This window comes from Vipera berus (genome assembly GCF_964194415.1).
Source record: "Vipera berus genome assembly, chromosome: 2".
Taxonomy (NCBI): domain Eukaryota; kingdom Metazoa; phylum Chordata; class Lepidosauria; order Squamata; family Viperidae; genus Vipera; species Vipera berus.
The window spans coordinates 267,797,418-267,818,332 of record NC_138203.1 but is presented as its reverse complement, the minus strand read 5'-3'; the positions used below and the strand labels follow the sequence as shown (position 1 = coordinate 267,818,332).

The 20,915-nt window shown below is 44.3% G+C and overlaps 1 protein-coding gene across 1 annotated transcript in view; it reads right to left on the bottom strand.

Annotated features, from left to right (window-relative positions):
• The window catches only part of TUBB (tubulin beta class I), a 28,747-nt gene extending 8,596 nt beyond the window's left edge, over positions 1-20,151 (bottom strand). The window contains exon 1 of the mRNA XM_081319571.1: positions 19,914-20,151. Within this exon, the coding sequence (XP_081175697.1) occupies positions 19,914-19,970 (57 nt within the window). The 5' untranslated portion in view covers positions 19,971-20,151. The remainder of the gene's footprint in view (positions 1-19,913) is intronic.
• Positions 20,152-20,915: the final 764 nt, after the last annotated feature.

The window sequence follows — 20,915 nt, the reverse complement described above, 5'->3', positions numbered from 1 at the left end:
TTCCAAATAAGACCCCCAAACAAACCACATTTTGGCTTAGCGCCATTTGTGAGGCCAGTCTACTTGTGCACATTAAACCCACAATAAACACATGCTTGAGCCTTTTAACCAGGCAGCAAAGATGTCCTTTAAATAACTTCTCTCTTTGGAGATTGAGAAGAGAGATGGTTCTCACTAGCCTACCAGTTTTTATTCCATGGACAACTTGTATCTGGTCTCTGGAGATATATTCTCCACAAGGCATTGTTAATGTTTTGATTAACCCAAAATCCCCCAAGGTCCACAGTAAGAGAAAGAAAGAGCAGAGTGATGAGGCATCTTATGGGACTGAAGCAGGCCAACAGCCAGAAGCTCCAATTTAAGAGAGGCAACCTCTGAAAACTACATCCCATCTGCTCCTAGACAGCACCAGATTGGTCCACTAAGTTGAAAATAGAGTTAAATGAATACAGGAACTCACAGCAAACTTGCCTAAAGCTTCCACAAACCTCTTCCACAGGGACAGTGCATCAATAAAGTTGAGGAGAAACCATTGAGCTGATGGCCACTAATGTGTCTGTTCCACCGCTACCTCTCCAGGCTCTTGACCCAAGATCCTTGGAAGTAAATAATTGGGAAGTTGATATGTTCAAAGACTGAAATGCCTGAAATGGTATAAGGTTTCCGGCCTGAGCAGGGGGTTGGACTAGATGACCACCAAGGTCCCTTCCAACTTATTATTATTATTCTGGCATCACCTGCATTTTGCAAGAATACATCAGGGTCACACAGACCTCTTTAAAGAGCTTGTGCAGTCTTTGGCACTTTCTGAACTTGGCTGTCTACTTGCAGACATTTCCTTACCCAACTAGGTAATATTATCATCATCAGTGCTAGTGAGTATGGGCCTTGCTCCCTCTTTGTAGACTGTAGCTTGCTCTGCCAGTGCTGGTGGCGTTGTGGTCTTCTCCTTGATTATTGTTTTCTGCTTGATCATCTCCTTAGCAGTTCCTTGACTAGGAAAGTTTTCTGCTTCATTATTTCTCTGGTATTAATCCTGGCTTATTTTAGCGTGGACACTAAAGAGTATGTTTGTTTCTTTCTTAGCTTTTTATTGTCTCTATTGAATGGTGTGTAATGGTTTACCTCAAAAGAGTTAATAAGGTGGAGTTGCCAGTTTCTGGCACCAAAATGCACACTGAGGTATATGGATTCTAACTTACAACTGGGTGGTTTGCTTAGTGATAGTCATGAAGTCATAAAACTGGGTCCGATCATGTGGGTGCCTCAACTTACAACCAAAATTCTGGTCCCAGTTGTGATAGTAAGTTCTGCACTGAGCAAGCATATTAATGTTCCTGGCTCATCTTCGTGTAGGGCAAATAGCTTCTTTCCCATTTGAGGGAAGTCACTGTAGCTACTCAAAGCAGCAAGCAAACCCTGATCATCATTCTTGGGGAGATGAAAGGCAGATGGAAGATTTTTCACTATTTCACTTCAAGCAAGCTTTTTAAAAATAGACCAGGATACCTAATAAAAAAATCTACAATTGGATCCAGGCAGGATATTTTTAGAGGCGTCTGCTGACTAAGGATTTTAGAAGCTGAAGTTCAATACATTTGGAAAAAAAGATTGGGGAAATTACTCTAGAGACTTGGAATTTAGTCTCTAACATACATCTGTATGCCTGCTTTGATAGAATAGGGAATAATTAAAGATGCCAAGAACTAAAAACACTCATTTCCAATTTAGTCTCTCTCTTTTGGCTGCTAATTATAATTATAGTATGAAGAGAAACTAGTCTTAATGTTCCAATTTCCCAAAGAGTGTAGGGAGAATCTAATTCTGCAACCAGTCAGCATCAGTTGCAAAGATGGTGCGTAGCTGACAAAAATGCTAACAATACAGAGGCAACTATGGTTCTGGGATATTTTCCAATGCTAGAATGAACTTGCAGGCTATTGCAACTTATTTGTACTAATGTGCAATTGATCCATGTTTATGTGCTATTTCCTATACTGTATCTATAGATCAACTCATGGATTAAGGGCCATCTCATACTTCTCCTAAGTGCCCCATCTTATCTATTTAAAGAAGATGAGTCACCTCATCTAAGCTGGCTCTACTGGGGCAAAGTGCAGAGCAAGAGTTGGCAATGACACATTAGCTAAACAATCAGCAATGCTAGTTGTGGGGTCCTTGGCGTTCCCTGAGCTTGGTTGTTTCCTTGTAGACATTTCACTATCCAACTAAAATGGTGTTACCTAATGTGCACGTATGTGCATAGCCCAGATCCCTCATTTCTACATTTTCTTTTAGGTAACACTAAAGCAATCGGATCCAAGTTGCATCCATCGTTAAAAACATTTCCCTGTCCAGTCATGTCCAACTCTAGGGCACGATGCTCATCTGTTTCTTGGCTGAGGAAGACAGCATTGTCTGAAGACATTTTCCGTGATCATGTGGCCAAGCATGGCTGTACACTAAAAGTGCACAGAATGCTGTTACCTTCCCATTGAAGTGGTACCTATTTATCTACTCGCATTTGCATGATTTTCAACTGCTAGGTGAGCAGGAACTGGGCCCAGAACAGGAGCTCACCCAGTTGCGAGGCACTCAGGTTTCAAACCAGGCTGTCAGCTTTCCAGCTGACAAGCTCAGCATCTTTAACCGTTATTTTGTGATAAATAGGGAGGAAGCAAGACTTCTTCTCTAAATCCTCAATAGGATCCATCTGAAGATGCAGGAAAACAACCCCTTTATCACTCTCTAGGCCAGGGGTCTTCAAACTTGACCTTTTATAACCTGTGGACTTCAACTCCCAGAATTCCTTGGCCAGTGTTCCTGGGCTGAGGAATTCTGGGAGTTGAAGTCCACAAGTAATAAAAGGGTCAAGTTTGAAGACCCCTGCTCTAGGCTCTGACTATCAGTGGTGAGGAAAAGAAACATTCCAAGCATTTTTCTAAAACTAGTAAACGGCAGGACACGGGCCCATGAACAGCCTCCATTCATCCCCACCATTATGTCCCTCAAAGGAACATTTTACGAAGACTTGGAGGGAAAGAAGCCATTTCTGGGGGGATATTGTTTTTGCTTCTTGTAACTGAAAGGGCAAAGAATCTTGCAGCATCTCAAAGGCAAAACTTACTTAAAATTGCCCAGATCAGATGCCAAAACATTCTTACAGGGTTCGGGCAAACTTTAACATCACCTTGGAAAACAACATGGCTAATAAGTTTTAGCATGTAATTGTTGTCCTGTATAAAATCCAGCTTCGTAATGAAGTGCCTGCCCGGACAATCTTTTCCAAGGAGAAAGATAGTAATTTTGGACGCTATGGGGACCTTCCCAAGACTACTGTCTAACTTTCTCCACTCTTAATACATGGAACGTCCCTCCTTATAAGAGTCAACAAAGGGGCACAAACCTCTTAGGGCAGGGATCTCCAACCTGGGCAACTTTTAAGACTTGGGAACTTCAACTTCCAGAATTCCCTAGCCAGCATGGCTGACTGAGGAATTCTGGGAGTTGCAGTCCACAAGCCTTAAAGTGGCCAAGGTTGGAGACACGTGCCTTTAAGGTTTGTAGAAAATTTGGAATGTTCAAACCAGGTTGATGGTTACTTCCTCAAAATGCCTGCCATAGAGTGTCTGTTTACTCACAAAATGGCTGCCATAGCATGCATCTTTGTCCCCAAACACCCATTTATCAGAAGGCAAACGGATGGATTTGTTCCCCACAATCCTTGGACATATTCCTTACTTCTTTTTTTTGCATATTTCTGGGCAGACAACTGCATTCCTGCACATAATGTTTGCATTGTACTGTTGCCACCAACATTTTTATTTCCTAGGAATGCCTTTGGGCAGTGTGGTATCCCAAAATTGATTGAAAATAAAGGTGCCAGAAACATTTGGTTTACAACTAATTATTTCTCACTAAAAGAATCCAGAGCAAAAAAATGCAGAACTAGGGAGAAGGCAACATGTAGGCACCAGGAGAAAGATTTATCGGCACTAAAATGTTCTCAGATATGCCTTGCCCTCTGGCCAGAAATTCCTCTTCCTCAATTAAATTGCTCAGTCCTTCTCTGAAATCACTTCATCCATGAAGCCAAACAGTAAAAGAAGAAGGGAGCATTTAAGGAAGTCCACAAACGTTTGAACCACGGATTGGTCAGGAAGCGAATCAGTGGACAAGCAAAAGCTGAAAACCCTATTTAAAAAGCCACAGCAGATCCAGTGACTCTCCTCCCTGCCCACAAATTATATGGTAGTCTCACAATCAAAAATCCTCCTTTAGAGATCCAACACAATGTTTTTCAGATAAGTGAGACTTTCAATCCCCCAATGCCAGACTTTGTAAAAGCTGCGCTAATTTATTCAGGAAAATATAAGATTCATGCAAATGCAGCTCTAACCTTGTCCCAACCTCCCCTTAAAGAGATGGCACCTGTCTTCTTTCTCTCTAAAATATGAGAATTAATAAACCAAGCTAGCCAAAACCGCTTTTAAAGAATGAAAGATAAATGTTAAGTCCGGAATGACGAGCGTAGACAGCGAGGTTGAACAAGAGAACGTTTATTGAATGCACATGGGTCAACTGGCTAGCAGCCGTTGAGCCCTATCTTATATACTAAGGTGCCTTTAAACATAACCAATCCCCGGCCCAGAATCTCCCGCCGAGAATGCAACAACCAATAACTGCACCAGGTTTTCCCACCTAAGGAAAACCACTCCCATTAACTATGGACACAACACCCCTTCCCCCCCAGATAAATGTTATTTATTTGACATAGTCTTTCAGATAACTTGGTGGCTTATGATTCCTGGCTGGGTATCTGCTAGCCGTGCTGACAACTGGGGTGCCTACTGTTCCGCTATTTGTTTCTGCCTCAGGGCCTGTTGTTTGTGGCACTGACTCAGGCAATGCCTCACTTGTGGGTTGTTGGGGTTCAATGGACTGTCCTGGGGACTCTGTTGGGCTGCCCGGGGAAAATAGTTCAATTTCTGCTGTGCTACTCTGGGGAATTGCTTCTGCTGCCCTGATTTGTATTCCAATCCCCTCACCCCCTGGTGCTACGCCTAACTGGTCATGAATGAATGCATTGTCTGGTGTAGTGATGTTCCTATCATTGTTGGCCTGTACACTTTCAGGGGACCTTTTCCTTAGCTGATCGATGTGTCTCCTGATCAGCTGATTCCCCTCCCCCTCAATTAAGTAAGATAACGGTCCAGTTTTGTCAATGACTACCCCTTGTGACCATTTGTCCCCCTGTCCATAGTTCCTTGCCCAGACTAAGTCACCAATATTTAGAGACCGGGTCGGAATGTCCAGTTCAGGTTCCACAGGTAGCCTGTCAGGGTGTAGTCTGTCCAATTTGGTAGTTAAACGTCTGCCCCACCTCATTTCAGCTGGGCTTTTCCCTGTGGCCGTGCAAGGTGTCGTATGTTGGGCCAACAGGAACTGAGCCAGTCTCTGATGCCAATTGCCATGGATGATCCTTCTTAGAGCGTCTTTGGTTGTCCTGACATTTCGTTCAGCCAATCCGTTGGAGGAGGGGTGGAAGGGTGCCGATGTTGCGTGCCTAATCCAGTTGGCCTTGAGGAAGTCCTGAAATTCATTGGATGTGAATTGGGGCCCGTTGTCAGAAACAATTACGTCAGGTAACCCATGGGTGGCAAAGAGTCCCCGCAAGACCTGTATGGTTTTGGCTGAAGTCATGGACTTTACAGGCACGACCTCCAACCACCGGGAGTAGCTATCCACAACAACTAGGAATGTGAGGCCCTGGAATGGGCCTGCGAAATCAATATGAATGCGAGACCAAGGGTTCCTAGCCACTTCCCACTTATGTACAGGCGTGTGTGCTTGTTCTGGCCTAGACCGCTGACACTGATAGCACCCGGCTACTCTGTCCTCGATTGCTGTGTCTAACCCCGGCCACCATAAATGACTCCTCGCTAGGGCTTTCATACGAACAATCCCAGGGTGCCCCTCATGTAGTTCCCCAATCACTGTGTTCCTATGACCCTCTGGAATGACAACCCTATTTCCCCACAGTATACATCCCAGGTGTGATGACAATTCATCCTTCCTTCTAAAGTAAGGCGTGAATTTGGGGTCAGGATTTTTGTTAGGCCACCCCCCTTGTACCCACGCTGCTATTCTGCTAAGGATGTGGTCTTTTTTGGTAGCTGCTGCAATGTCTTTGGCTGTCAGTGGGCATTCTGAGAGTTCCTGTAGAGACAGGATTTGGCCCACAGGTGCTGGGTCAATGCCAGTATCTGCTAGGGGTAATCTGCTAAGGGCATCTGCATGCCCCATCTCTTTGCCAGGTCTGTGTTTGATAGAGAACGTGTATGCTGAAAGGAAAATAGACCATCTAAGCATCCTAGGGGACATGATTTGGGGTGTCTGTCTGTGGTGAATAATCCTAGGAGGGGTTTATGGTCTGTGTATATTGTAAAGTTCCTACCATACAGATAATCGTGGAACTTTTTTACGCCTGCCACGATGGCCAACGCTTCCCTGTCTATTTGTGCATAATTCCGTTCCGCTTTAGTCAAGGTCCTGGAATAGTATGCAATAGGCCTCTGTTGACCCTGGTCGTCCATGTGGCTTATGACTGCCCCTACTCCATAAGGAGAGGCGTCGCATGCTAGGAAAATTGGTTTGTTTTCAATGAAGTGGGTGACTGTGGAGTTGCTGGACAAAATGTCCTTTAATGTTTGGAAACTGATTCTGTGCTTTTCCTGCCACTGCCAAGGGGTCTTCCTATCTAACAGCCTGTGTAAAGGTTCAGCAATAGCTGCTTTGTGAGGCAAGAAGGTATGGTAGAAATTTATTAAGCCTAGGAAAGCTTGTAGTTCCGCCTTATTCTTGGGTTCAGGTGCTAATTTGATTGCCTTAATTTTCCCTTCAGTAGGGTGTATACCCTGCGCATCAATTCTGAATCCTAAAAATTCAGTTGATTTTACACCTATACTGTACAACACTTGTCCTTTTTTAGTTTAAGCCCTGCATCCCTGAATTTACCCAGTACCTGTTCCAGCCTGTCTGCTAAGATCTCCTCAGTTTTTCCAGCGATTAGGACATTATCGAAGTAAGGGCATACACCTAGAATGCCCTTCAAGGTCCTCTCCATCACCTCCTGGAAGATGCCTGGAGCTGCTGCTATGCCAAATTGAAGTCTGTGAACGCAGAACGCCCCCTTGTGGGTAACTATCGTTTGAGCCTCGGCGGCTTCCTTAGACACAGTGAGTTGCAAGTACGCCTGCGCCAAGTCGAGCTTGGCGAAAATGGCGCCGTCCTGGATCGTCGCGAGGACCTGCTTCACCGTCGGGACCGGGTAAGCATGTTTTTTCATTGCTAAATTTAGGGTAGCCTTATAGTCAGCACATATCCTCACATCCCCGTTCGGTTTAAGGGGTGTGACGATTGGTGTCTCCCAGAGGCCTCCCTCTACGGGTTCTAGTACGCCCTGGCCTACTAGCTTATCTAGTTCGGCCTCGATTTTTTGTTTAAGGGCAAAAGGCACCCTCCGGGCCTTAAGCCTAATGGGCCTCACAGCGGGGTCTAAATTAAAAGTAATGGGGGGTCCTTTGTATCTCCCTAACGACCCATTGAACACGTCTGCGAAGTTATCGCAGACAGACTTAAGGGTCTTACTATTAATTGTGTTAATACCCCCTACCCAGATTCCCAGGGCCGGGAACCAATTGAGGCGTACTAGGCTGGTTCTCTGGCCCTCGGTAACTAAGAGGTCTAAAAATCCACTGAACCCCTTGTACTTTACTTTAATTGTGGCCTCGCCTTTTAGTTCAATGGGGTTTTTTTGAAAATCGGCTAACTGCAGTTTAGTGGGTTTTAGGGGAATTCTACGGCCGCTTTTGTTCTCTATGTATCTAAGGGTGTCACTGGAAATTATAGATACTGAGGCCCCCGAGTCCACTTCCATCTTGCAGGGAATGCCCTGCAGTTGGACTCAAATTTTTAATTTAGGCCTCAGAATGTGATTAATTCTAGGGGTGTGATTAATTCTAGGGGTTCCCACGTGGTTGACCCCCGCCCCCGCCCCGCGGTTGGAAGTGCGTGCCTTAGGTCTTGGGGTCTCTCAGCCACTCCCTTCGGGGGTTACCTCACCTGAGGTCCATGCGTCGAGCTCGTGGAGACGGTTGTCGCGCGGTCGGCTTCGGCAAATGGCCTGGATGTGGCCCGTTTTTCCGCACCCTCGGCATTTCGCGGTTCGGAATCTGCAAGTTGCTCGGAGGTGGTTCCCGCCGCAGCTGCCGCACCTCGCTTCTGGGTCGCGAGGCCTGGTTTGGTTGTCCCTCTGGAGTCGTTGTAGTGCTGGTGGCTGCTGTCTTCTCCCTTGGTCGGGTCTGTCGGAGCGTGAGGGTCTGGCTGCCATCTTCCCGAACCTTCGGGCGATTTCTGCACCGTCTGCTTCCCATTGGTAGTCCACCTCCCCACCGTCCACATGGCTCTCGAGGTTGATTTCCGTCGAGGCAGCCATGCTGTTGTAGGGGGGGTCGCGTCTGCCTGTAGACTCGTACGTGAGTAGTTCGTCTAAGACTTCTTGCAGGGTTCCTGTGGGCTTTGCGATTATCCGGTTTTGTAAGTGTTCATCTCGCAGCCCCAAAACTACTCGGTCTCGGATTCGAATTTCAAGGTTATCATATTTGCAGCGCAGGGCCGCTTCTCTGACCGCCGCCACAAACTGCGTGATTGACTCGCCTGGTCGTTGGTTCCGTTTTTCGAATATTCTCCGCCAAAACAGTTCGGACCTCTTAGGAGTAAAATGGACCTTTAGCTTGGCCAACAGGTCGGCGTACGACACACTGGAGACCGGCGAGGGCTGGCACAGGCCGACGGCAACCCGGTAAACCGGTGTGCTGCTAATGGTGAGAAGAGCCGCCGCTTTCTTCCGGTCCTCCGTTATTCCGTTGACCAGCATGAACCCCTCGACTTGGCCGACGTACTCCTCCCAGTCTTCGGGGTAGTTCGGGTCGAACTCCTTCAGGGATCCGACTTGCGCCATTCTGTGGGTTCTGTCGCGGTAGTAGTTCGGTTGACTGCGATTCAATTTCCAGCTTTCCGCGCAGCTGGCTTCCGCGGCTCCTTCGCTGTTCCGCCGTCTATCCCATCCTCGTCGCCACTGTTAAGTCCGGAATGGCGAGCGTAGACAGCGAGGTTGAACAAGAGAACGTTTATTGAATGCACATGGGTCAACTGGCTAGCAGCCGTGGAGCCCTATCTTATATACTAAGGTGCCTTTAAACATAACCAATCCCCGGCCCAGAATCTCCCGCCGAGAATGCAACAACCAATAACTGCACCAGGTTTTCCCGCCTAAGGAAAACCACTCCCATTAACTATGGACACAACAATAAAAACTTTCCTTCAAGGTAAGTTGAGTTTGGGTCGTTTTATGAACATGCCCATGTAGTTTTGTCATTCTGTATTTCCTACAGTCTTTGACTTATGACCATACGTTTAAGAACTGTTTGAAGTTATGACACAACTGAGAAAAGCAACTTACAATTGGTCCTCACGCTTATGACCATTTCAGCATCCCTGCAGTTACACGATCACAATTCAGGTGCTTAAGCAACCAGCATGTATTTATGATGGCTGTAGCATCCTGAGTTCATGTGATTGCTTTTCCCAAGGTATCTGACAAGCAAAGTCAGTGGTGGAAGCCAAATTTGCTTAACAACCATGTGATCTGCTTAATGACTGTAGCAGAAGTCCATAAAATTAGGTGCCACTCACTTAACAACCACAAGTTCTGGTCCCAAAGGTGGTCACATGTTGAGGACTACCTGCATTGTCTTCATCTGAGTTTTTTTTGCAACTTTCTAATTTAGTCAACAGACCAGTAACTCCGTGGATTCTCGCCAATTCTAGCACTGATTATATTCCAACACAAGCAAGGTTAGATTCTTGAGATAATATAGGCAAGGGACAATCCAATCAACTATTTTTTTCATTGCACGGATCTTCCAAATTCTTGAAACTCACATCATCTCTAGAGTAATGTCATGTTGGTTAATAGTTAACATAAATTACCAATGCGTGTAGACATTTATTCCCAGGAGAATTCAATTATCCTGTGAGTTATAAATTAATTTTCATCCATTCTTCCAATAACTATTTGGAACTGGAAAACTTCATCCCAGCGGTTCATAAATTCTCTGATCCAAAGGAGGAGCAAGGGAGAGGAGAGACAATTATCAGAAAATGGTCTTTTTTCCCCCACAAGTAAGAATGTTAAAATTTGGGAATCTAGACTAAAATTGTAGTTTTAGGAGGAATGAGAAGAGCACAAGTAGTCTTATAAAAATTGAGCCCAAAATTTCCACTGCTAAGCAAGACACTTGTTAAAGGACTTTTGCCCCATTTTATAACATTTCTAGCTACAGTTAAGTGAATGACAATACTTGTTGTTAGTAACACAGTTGTTAAGCGAATCTGGCTTCTCCACTGTCTTTGCTTGATAGGAGGTCGCAAAAGGTCATCACATGACCCTGGGACACTGCTAACATCATAAATACATGGCAATTTCCAAGTGTCCATATGACCACGGGTGCTGCAATGGTTGCAAATGTAAAAAATGGTGGTCACTTTTTCTCAGGACCGTTTAACTTCAGTCACTAAAAAAAAACTACGTAAGTTGAGGACTACCTATAAAATCACACTGACTGTTCGGTAGGGAAGGCAAAAGTGTTGGAGATGTCTACTAGCAATATTTGGAGAGCTTCTGGTTGACCAACTCTGGCTAGAATTATGGAATTTATTATTTTTTACAGTCCTCAGTTTATGACTAGCTGTTTGCAGGTAGTCCTTGACTTGATTTGAAATTCATGAGAATCAGAACAATCGTTAAGCTGAGGTGCCCACATGAGGTTTGTGACAAGTTGAGGCACCAATGACCAGACCCCAATATTACAACCCTTTTTGTAACAGTTGTTAAGTGATTCAGGTAGTCGTAAGTCTGAACCCATTCTCCTGAATTGGCGTTTTTGACAAAAAAAAACACATCACAAATTGTCATGGGACAGGGATGCTGCAATCCATTGTAAATGTGAATCGGTTGCCAAGATGCTGTGTGTGTGACATTTTCTGATGATTGGAAGTGCATTACAGGCCATAAAGCCCTTTTTCGGAGGAATTTCTAACTGCAAAAAGTAATTACAATGTATCCTTCAAGCAGACTTTATATCTCAAAACAGAGAGCTTGGTAATGTGAAAAGCTCCTCTGTCACACTTTGGAAATAAATTTGGAAAATGTTTGTTGCATCCATTAGTAATTCTTTAAAATAGCCGCACGTTTTTCTGGGACTATGTGATTGATTCTGGGAAATGATGCAGCTGCTTTAAAGAGCTGCACAAAGAAGCTGGATTCATAGTTCACCCCTTATTCCAAAGGACCATTTTGGAATCCAATCTAAAGCATTCTACAGCTGTGCCAGGGAACCCATTCATTCTGACACAATAACTTTCTTTCATTGATAATGTTGCTATGGGAGCAGACAATTGGAGACAGTTACCATGCAGTGAAGGATAAGGCTAGTGATGTAGTTGACTGTGGCTACTACATGGACAGTTGATACAAAATTCAAGACAGTATTCAGTATGGATGTGAAAAATTCATGGATCCAAATAAAGAATGTAACCAGAGAAATCAGAAATATTTTTTACCTCCAGAACACTCTGTTACAGGTGCATTTTGATGGTTTTCAGAAGGAAGTGTTCCCAACCAGGAGCAATTTACTGTAGGAAACTGCTTATCTGTTCCCAAAATGGTACAGTTCAGGAAGAAGTCTGGGAAAAACTGCAGGTCCAGAACGTTCCTTTCTTGGATCAATAAATTTTGCATCTCTAATAATCAGGATTTTAGGTTACGGGCTTCCTCTGCTAAAGTTTCCTTTTACCACAAATCCTACATCTTCCCACTCCAGTTTACATTACTGTACACAGACTAAAACCGAACATTTTTAGATTTCCAATCCTGTACCAGTTGAAGCATTAGGAAGATACCCACAATATCTCCACTACTCTTTTAAAGAGGTATTGACGGGATCCATTGTGAAAATTCTGAAATGAGTAAAATGTTCATTGTGACCATTATTGTCATAATCATCATCACTACTAGTATTCTCAGCCTTGCCACCTTTTAAGATGTGTGGACTTCCAATTCCCAGAACTGAGGGATTCTGGGGGTTGAAGTCCACACGTCTCAAAGGTGCCAAGGCTGAGAAATCAATGTCTACTGCTATCAGGCCAAAATCAATTCACTGCAGATGAAGTCTTCCATTGATTAGGGATTGAAATCCACCAATCCAGGTTAGTATCTAAATGTTTTTAAATTCCTTGAAAAACTAAAGAGTGCCAAGAGTGAACAGTTGGACCATCTTCCATGCTTATATGAGATCGGAACCTGAATCTCTGTGTTTCTAGCCCAGCATTTAACAAATTATTTCAACTTCATACTCTCAAAACTGCCACCAATTTTTCAAAAGTTTGTTCAAGATGCCCAGAAACCTCACTTACCTAAAGCTTCCAGTTCTTTGTGAGGAAGTGAAACACCGATCTAAATTCCGTTCCTACTAACTCTGACTAAAGGGAGCACTTAGGTCAGACATGTCAAACACAAGGCCCGGGGGCCGGATCCGGCCCGCAAAGTGGTTTCATGTGGCCCACGAAGCCATCCTAGAAGCAGTGAGGGAACGGCCCCCACTGCCTTGGCCCTGGCCCAGAGACCCTCCTTCTGCCAGAGACCCTCAGATCTGTCCCACTCCTGCCCAGGCCCCCATAGGCACCCTTGATGCGAACGATGTAGAGCTGGCCACGCCCACCCAGTAGGCCATACGCACTCTAGCCACGCCCACCCAGTAGGCCACGCCCACCCAGCCCCCTGAGGGCAACCGCAATGCTGATGCGGCCCTCAATGAAATTGAGTTTGACACCCCCTGACTTAGGTGAACAGTCCTCCAGGTTCAAAATCCTATTTGGAGTTTGACAAGTCAGATCAGTTAACCGAATGACAGAGTTGGAAGAGACCTTGGAGGTCTTCTAGTCCAGCCCCCTGCTCAAGCAGGAGACCCTATACCAGGGGTAGGCAACCTCGGCTCTTTTATGACTCATGGACTTCAACTCCCAGAATTCCTGAGTCAGCTGACTCAGGAATTCTGGGAGTTGAAGTCCATGAGTCATAAAAGAGCCGAGGTTGCCTACCCCTGCCCTATACCACTCCAGACAAGTAAGTGGCTGTCCAGTCTCTTCTTAAAAGCCTCGAGTGATGGGAGCAACCACAACTTCTGAAGGCAAAGCCGCTCCACTGGTTAATTGTTCTCATTGTTAGTTCTAGGTTGCTTCTCTCCTCGATTAGTTTCCATCCATTGCTTCTTGTCTTGCCTTCTGTTGCAATGGGCTAGGCCGGGGGTAGGCAACCTTGGCTCTTTCATGACTCGTGGACTTCAACTCCCAGAATTTCTGAGGCAGCATGGCTCAGCTTGGAAACCTCTCCCTTTCCCCTCAGCATGGCTGGCTCAGGAATTCTGGGAGTTGTAGTCCACGAGTCATAAAAAAAAGCCAAGGTCACCTACCCCTGGGCTAGGCAAACTCAATAACCTAATCTCACCCAGTAGCCCCCAGAGCTAGGAAAATTTAGTACATAATAAAGTTGGGGGAAGCCAAAGGTATCATGACTCTTTGCCCATGTTCTTCTCAGATTTTCTTTGGTCTAGTTCATGGGTCTTCAAACTCGGCCCTTTTATGACTCATGGACTTCAACTCCCAGAATTTCTCAGCCAGGCATGCTGGCTGAGGAATTCTGGGAGTTGAAGTCCATGAGTCATAAAAGGGCCGAGTTTGAAGACCCCTGGTCTAGTAACTTCCAAAGCAGTGGAAAAAGAAAGCAGACTGAACTATGATGAACAATGTTCTCCAACCCATCGAAAAAGGAATGTGCTCTTTTCATAGCAATGTGGGAAGAACAGAGCAGATACTCCTAAGAAGCAGACTTGGCTTCAGATGTCTTCCTTGTGGATCTCAGAATCAATAGCCCGTTTATAGTTGTCCAGCTTCTAGCATAATAACCTTGTGACTAACCCAAGCAACAAATGAGGGGGCGTGGCCTACCGGCTGCATTTATATATATACACACATACACATACATATTAAGGATAATGAAATATGGCTATTGTTCACTGTAATATTTATGTTAGCATTTTAATTACGTATATTTACCTATGAATATATGCCTTGTAGGCATTTTTTTTAACTTTTGTTAAGTTTTTCCCCACTTTCTATAAGCCTTTGTTTATATTCAATTAATAAAATTTCTTAAAAAGGTTTCTATTTGTTGTATGCCAATTTTAAAAATCCTCATTCAGCCCTAAGGGTTTCAGTTAGGAAGGAATATGCGTGCTGTAGTTTTAAAGTACAATCTTGCATTCACAGGGATACATTTTTTCCCCCCAAGGCAGATAATAATGGCATCATTTTTATAAGAAAAGTAATAGATAAAACCTTCAAATATTAAGATTCTCCCTATAGTATTAAGATTTCTTTATATTGTGTGGGCAAAGACACCTGAAAAACTGCAGCACAAAACTGTTGAACTCTCTTCCTAGGAGATTACTGCTTCCAATGGACCCCTATGCAAATCACTTTGACTTCAGTTTCAGATCTTTTTACAGGCAGGCACTATTTGCAAAAAACCCCGAAAACCCACCCTAATATCTTGATTCTCCTATTTGCTGGCCAAACACACCCAAGACACTGCAGATACATAAATTTTTAAATACACTAGTGGGGAGGTAGGTGGGGAGTTGGATCTAGCCCCACCCTGACTGCAGATCTAATCAGGGGGAAAAAATGCATGCAGCCAGGACACAGGACCAAAAAAATCCCCCATTGCACACTATTGGAATGTGCATAGATTCCAAAGCTAAGCTAGGAATTTCATAGAAGTCCAGTGGGAAGTTATTGTTCTAAAGGATCGTGAGTGGGGACCCCTTTTTTAATGATGCTCCCCATTATCTAATAAAGAAAGCCTGCAGCTTTCTTTATACTGTTTAATTCATCGGATGCCAGCAAAAACCTGCAGACACACCCTCACGCATACCGAAGTGGATGCGTATACCGCAAAGTAGGTCACGTAGAGGTGATCAGGGTGGGGCAGCTGGGAAGGAGCAGACACTGGATTAGCATCCACGGATCCTGGAATACATCTTAAAGGCTACAGCCTTCCAGGAACAATGCAGCATTTTGGAAAACGAACAATGATCCCTGTTGGTATCGATTTTTCTTTCCTTTCTTTCCCCCCCCCCCCAAAACACAGAAGAGTTTACCAGAAAGAGAACAAAGCATACAGATGCATCAGCCAATTCTACAAACTGCAGGATTCGGCTTTCCCGATGTATGCCTATCATTTATCACAGACACTATACAGGTGTTAAATTATCTTTACTGCTCACGTCAATTCCATAACGTCTAAAATTATAGAATGATTGAGGTCAGGATAAAAAAAAGGGAGATGGGGGGGGGAAGAAAGGTGGGTTATGTCTATAGGAGCAAGACAGAATAATCTCCAAGATAAGGAAGCCAATTTTAGCTCCTATTCTGAGGATTCAGGCGAATAATTATCTCCAATCTTTTGATGTAAGTAGCACAATGGAGAGGAAACTGACCCATCACAATGGATACCGCAGTCGTCTGCTTGATACAATGTCCTAACTTTAAGGAGGGCTTACAGCATGTTGCAGAAACCCAGCTTCACTTAAGGATACGGGGTAGTGCGTAACCAAGAGGATTTTGAATTGTGGCACCTTGCAACAGTTAAGTTTAACTTCTCAAAGGCTTTTTCTCTGAAGGCCTGGCTGGGCATTCTTCCTGACTTTCAACATGGATGTAGAGCAGAACAATAGACTTGAAAAGGGACCTTGGAGGTCTTGTAGTCCAACCCACTGCTGAGGCAGACAATCAGAATTTCTCACAAGTCCAGAGATTTGATTTTAAAAAGCAAGGATTTTTTTTTAAAGATGGGGTGGGGTTTAGTGTTTATGCTGCTTCAGAAGCCCTTTGATGGTTCATCCTGCGAGTGTCCCACAGACAAAGATGCAGGGCATCTATGCTGGGAGTTGGAGAATAGAGTGGGCGGGCACCAACAATTCTGCCATTGTCTCTAGCTCTGATCTTCTAGACCCTTAAGCTGAAATGCAATGCAAGTTAAGGTTTCATCCCGGCAGGGTCACTGACTTTTAAAGCAGACCTATTCCTTTCTACAGGCTAATCCAGGTGAGCAAGCAACTGGATGATTTTTCAACAGCTGGGTGGGTGGCTTTCCTATAATCAAGATTTCAAGCCAGTTGATTGCATACACACAACAGAGTGGCAGGGCCAAGCTCAGCGGCTTGGAAAGCAATTCTGGGGCTTTAAGGCAGCCAAAAGGAGAATGTATGTTGAATTAATATATATATATATACCAGAAGTGGTTGAAGTGGAGATTATTTCTCAGGAGAGCTGCATTTTACATACCAGATCATATATGATCTGGTATGTAAAATACAGCTCTCCTGAGAAATAATCTCCATTTCAACCACGTTGCTGCTGCGTTGCTGCTGCTAGAAAACGCGTCACCGCCCCTCTCCAGCGGTTTTTCTTTCTTTCTCCTTAAGAGTCCCACCCAGGCAGCAGCCATTACACAAACCCACAAACCCTTGTCTACCGTAGCTGCTGCAGCAGAGCAGAAGGGCAACCACCAGGCAGGAAGGAGGCAGGAGGGCTCGGCCAGACAAGGAATGGGATAGAGGGAGGGAACGGAGGAAAGAATGAATGAATGAATGTGTGTGTGTAAGAGAGAGAGAGAGAGAGAGACACACACACACACACACACGGAGCGCACCCAGCGGCCATGTGCTTCTCCAACTACAGACAAAGGCGGCTGGAAATGGTGGGCGGGTTAAAAAAAAAGGGGTGGGGTGGGGGGGGAACATTTGGCGCCAGTATTATGGCATCTGTTCTGCAGTAGAGGAAGTCAATTTTTTTAAAAAAAATTGCATTAATCCAGCTTTGCAAGCCACCTTTCCCCAACTTGGTGCCCCCCCCACCAATACTCTCGACTCCAGCTCCCATCATCCACCCCACCCCTCAAGAAGAGCGGAAGCCCAAGACGTTTGAAAAATGGTTACAGGAGATTTTCGCTAGGATTTCCCTTTCCAAAGGAACCTTCCCTCTCCCTGCCACATTTCAAGCCTCGGGTTGCAACAAAATTACAGGAGGCCGCGTTTCTTCTCTCTCTTTTTTTTTGGGGGGGGGCTAATCAGAGGTTTATTACTCTAGAGGTAATAAAGGAGGGTTTTATTTCAAGCTGGGGATCCAATGTCAGATAGGAACGTAGAAGCCACGGAGCCCCTCGATACTCGACCCCCCCCTAAATAAATAAATAAAGGGGGGGAAGAGAAGATTTCCTCGAACTTGAATGCTGTTTTATTAACTCTAAAAAAAATAATAATTGTAAAAATATTCCAAGTATTCCGGGCCCCTTCTTTTTTGTACGTTTATGGAAATCTTGAAAGGCAAGTTTTATTTATCCAGGTAAATTATTGCTTTTCAGAAGGCCGGTGCAAGGCGCCTCTTTAAAAACATACGGGGGGGGGGCGCTAAGTTTTAAAAAGGGAGCGTGCCTCGTGGGACTTACTCCAGAGTAAGCCTACCCAGGATCTGATTACACGCCTGCAAACACCCCCCCCCCCGTCGCGCTTGATTAGGAAAGGGGTTCAATTAAGTCTCAGGGAGCCGCGCCTGTGGCGGAAAACCCCCTCGGATCCTCTCATTTTTCTCGATCCGATCTCAGACGGATCAGGAAATCGGGGTGGGGCTCGAATATATATCGATAGATTAGATTAGATTGATAGATAGATAAGATAACACCACTTTATTGATTAGCCCTTGGGCCATATCAAAGTGCAAAGTTCCAGCAACAAACCGTCACCAAAGCTTGATAAAAGCAATCCAAAATGGAATTTGATAAAATACAATTTAAAATGGAATTAAAATAAAATACAATTTAAGATGAAAAATAGATTAGATAGAGATGAAAGAAAGAAAGAAAGAAAAGAAAGAAAGAAAGAAAGAAAGAAAGAAAGAAAGAAAGAAAGAAAGAAAGGAAGGAAGGAAGGAAGGAAGGAAGGAAGGAAGGAAGGAAGGAAAGAAAGAAAGAAAATATCTATATATATATATCAAGGATCGACCGCGTGGAAGGAGACGATCCCAGGCTCGGAGGAAACCACGGGATTCGCTCGTCGCAAAAGACGACCCATACGGCGCCGTTGGATTTAGGCGCGGGGAGAGGTGGGGGAGGAGGAAAGTCAACACCCTGGGTGCGAATCCTCCCGTCTTTTTCTCCGGCTGCGTTGAGTTCCATTTCAAGCCTGCTGACCCATTTCGCTACATATAGGTCGGGCTACCTACACCCCCACCCCCCAGAGCCGCCCTTTTCTCATCCCGGGCGCTTAAAAAGACCAGCGCGGCTTTTGTTCTCCTCACACCTACATTTTCGAAATTGCACTTCCTTTCCGCAGCCGCTTTGGCGGCGCTAGAATTTACCCGCCACGCCGGATTAGCTGGCGGGCATTTGACCACCCCTCCCCTCCCCCCCATCACTTTAAGGGAGGAAAGGGTGACGTTCACGGATAGACCTCTGCCATTAGGGTCTAATAATCCCATTCATTTCTAAATCGCGGGATTAAAAAGGAAAAGAAGGACGAACAATAGTGCCAAGACAGAAAGGCAAAGGGCCCCTCCCCTCAGTTAAGACGGTTTTTTTAGCGGGGAGGAGGGCTTAGCCGCCCAGCCCCAATGTTTTCCCCCGATTAATAGCTTTCATATTAATAGTGATTTATAGCCCCGTAATTCATTTAGTAATGAATGATGGGGCTTTGTAATTTAATTCTTTTTTTTTAATATTTGCATTACTGTTTTTTTATAGCTGTTTTATTGTTGTGAGCCGCCCTGAGTCCTTCGGGAGATAGGGCGGCATCTAAGTCCCATAAATTAAATAAATAAATAATAAGTACATATATAGATTTAACATATAAGTTGACTTTGTAATAATGCCGCTTGGGGTGTGTGTGAAAGCCCTAATAAGCAGGCATATACATAGAATGAAGGCTACTGCTAAGCTTGTAAGCCGCCCTGAGTCTTCGGAGAAGGGCGGGATATAAATGGAAATTATATATATACACACACACACACACACACACACACACACACTATATATATATATATATATATATATACATATATATATATATACATATATATATATATACACATATATATATATATATACATATATATATATATACATATATATATATATATACATATATATATACATATACATACATATATATATATATACATATATATATACATATACATACATATATATATACATATACATATATATATACATATATATATATATATATATATATATATATATACACATATATATATATATATACATATATACATATATATATACACACACACACACACACACATACATATATATATACAAAACCACCGTTGTAACCGGGTTTGATAGCGATCGCACCGGGTTTTGCAACGGCGATTAAACAAAGAGTTTCCCTGCAGCCCTTAATAGTTCCCAAAAAATAAAATAAAATTAAACGCAGCCACGTGCTTCTCCGCCCCTGGAGCGCTTCCGTTTCGCCACCGTGGCAAATGGGAGAAAAAGCAAGCGGGCAAAGTGTTTGAGCCGATCCCGCCTCCCGCTAATTTTTCATCTTGACTATATTTGAAGTTTAACTCTCGGCGCGCTTGGCGGGCGGCGGGGGGGGGACGGGCGGGCGGGGGGGGTGGAAAGAGGAGGGAAAAAAATTGACCAGCCTCACCTTTGCTCCGATCTGGTTACCACATTGCCCGGCTTGAATGTGTACGATTTCCCTCATTTTTTGTCTTGCCTTTAATGGCTCGCCCCGCACTTCTGCTTGCAAGAAGATGGATTGCGCTTTTAAGCCGGACGCCGCTGTTCCTTTAAAAAGTACAGAACGTTGCGGAGCTCAAGATTCTCTTCTCCGAACGCGGCGCCAACACCGAAACGTTCTGAGGAGGTAGCCAGCCTGCAGAGAACCAAGAGACAAAGCTTTTATAAGCCGGCGGTCGGCTCGAGCTCCGATTGGTCGAAAGGGATCAGGGGCGCACGCTGATAGGGCGGAGGGGTGGGGGGGGCGGCAGGAAAAATCACGTGGCTAAAAATAAAATTAAAAAAGGGGGGGGAAGGCAGAGTTGGGGCGTGGTAGGGGATAGAAGAGGGGGAGCCGGAGCGAAAAATGCGATTTTTTCTTTCTTTCTTTCTTTCTTTCTTTCTTTCTTTCTTTCTTTCTTTTGCGGCGGGGATAAAATGAGAAGAAGGGGCGTTGGGAAGCTGTCTAATGGACGAGAAAAGATAAAAACGGCGTCGTGCCTACTCCGCATTTAAAGCAGTACGCCAGGAGATCTCGTCTGCTTTTTGTGTTACGTTTCAATCTTTTTCCCTGCTCTGCTCGCCGCCCTCTGTTTTAAAGAGTTCAGGCATGTATATGGGTGCAAAACGCGCTTGCTATAAATGACTTCATTTTTAAAAGGCTCCGAGGGTCTCTGAGCAAAATGCCTAGCTGGCAAAACGCCCTCCTTTGTGGCGTGTTTCTTATATAAATAAAATTATTATTATTATTATTATTATTATTATTATTATTATTATTATTATTATTATTATTATTATTATTATTATTATTATTATATTATATCAGGAATAGGGAGGGGGTCTTACAGCATTTGAAAACCGGGAGGGGGGGGCAGAATATAGTTTGGTGTCTTCTCCCCACCTCCCGCCGCCCAGGCAATTTATTTAGCCT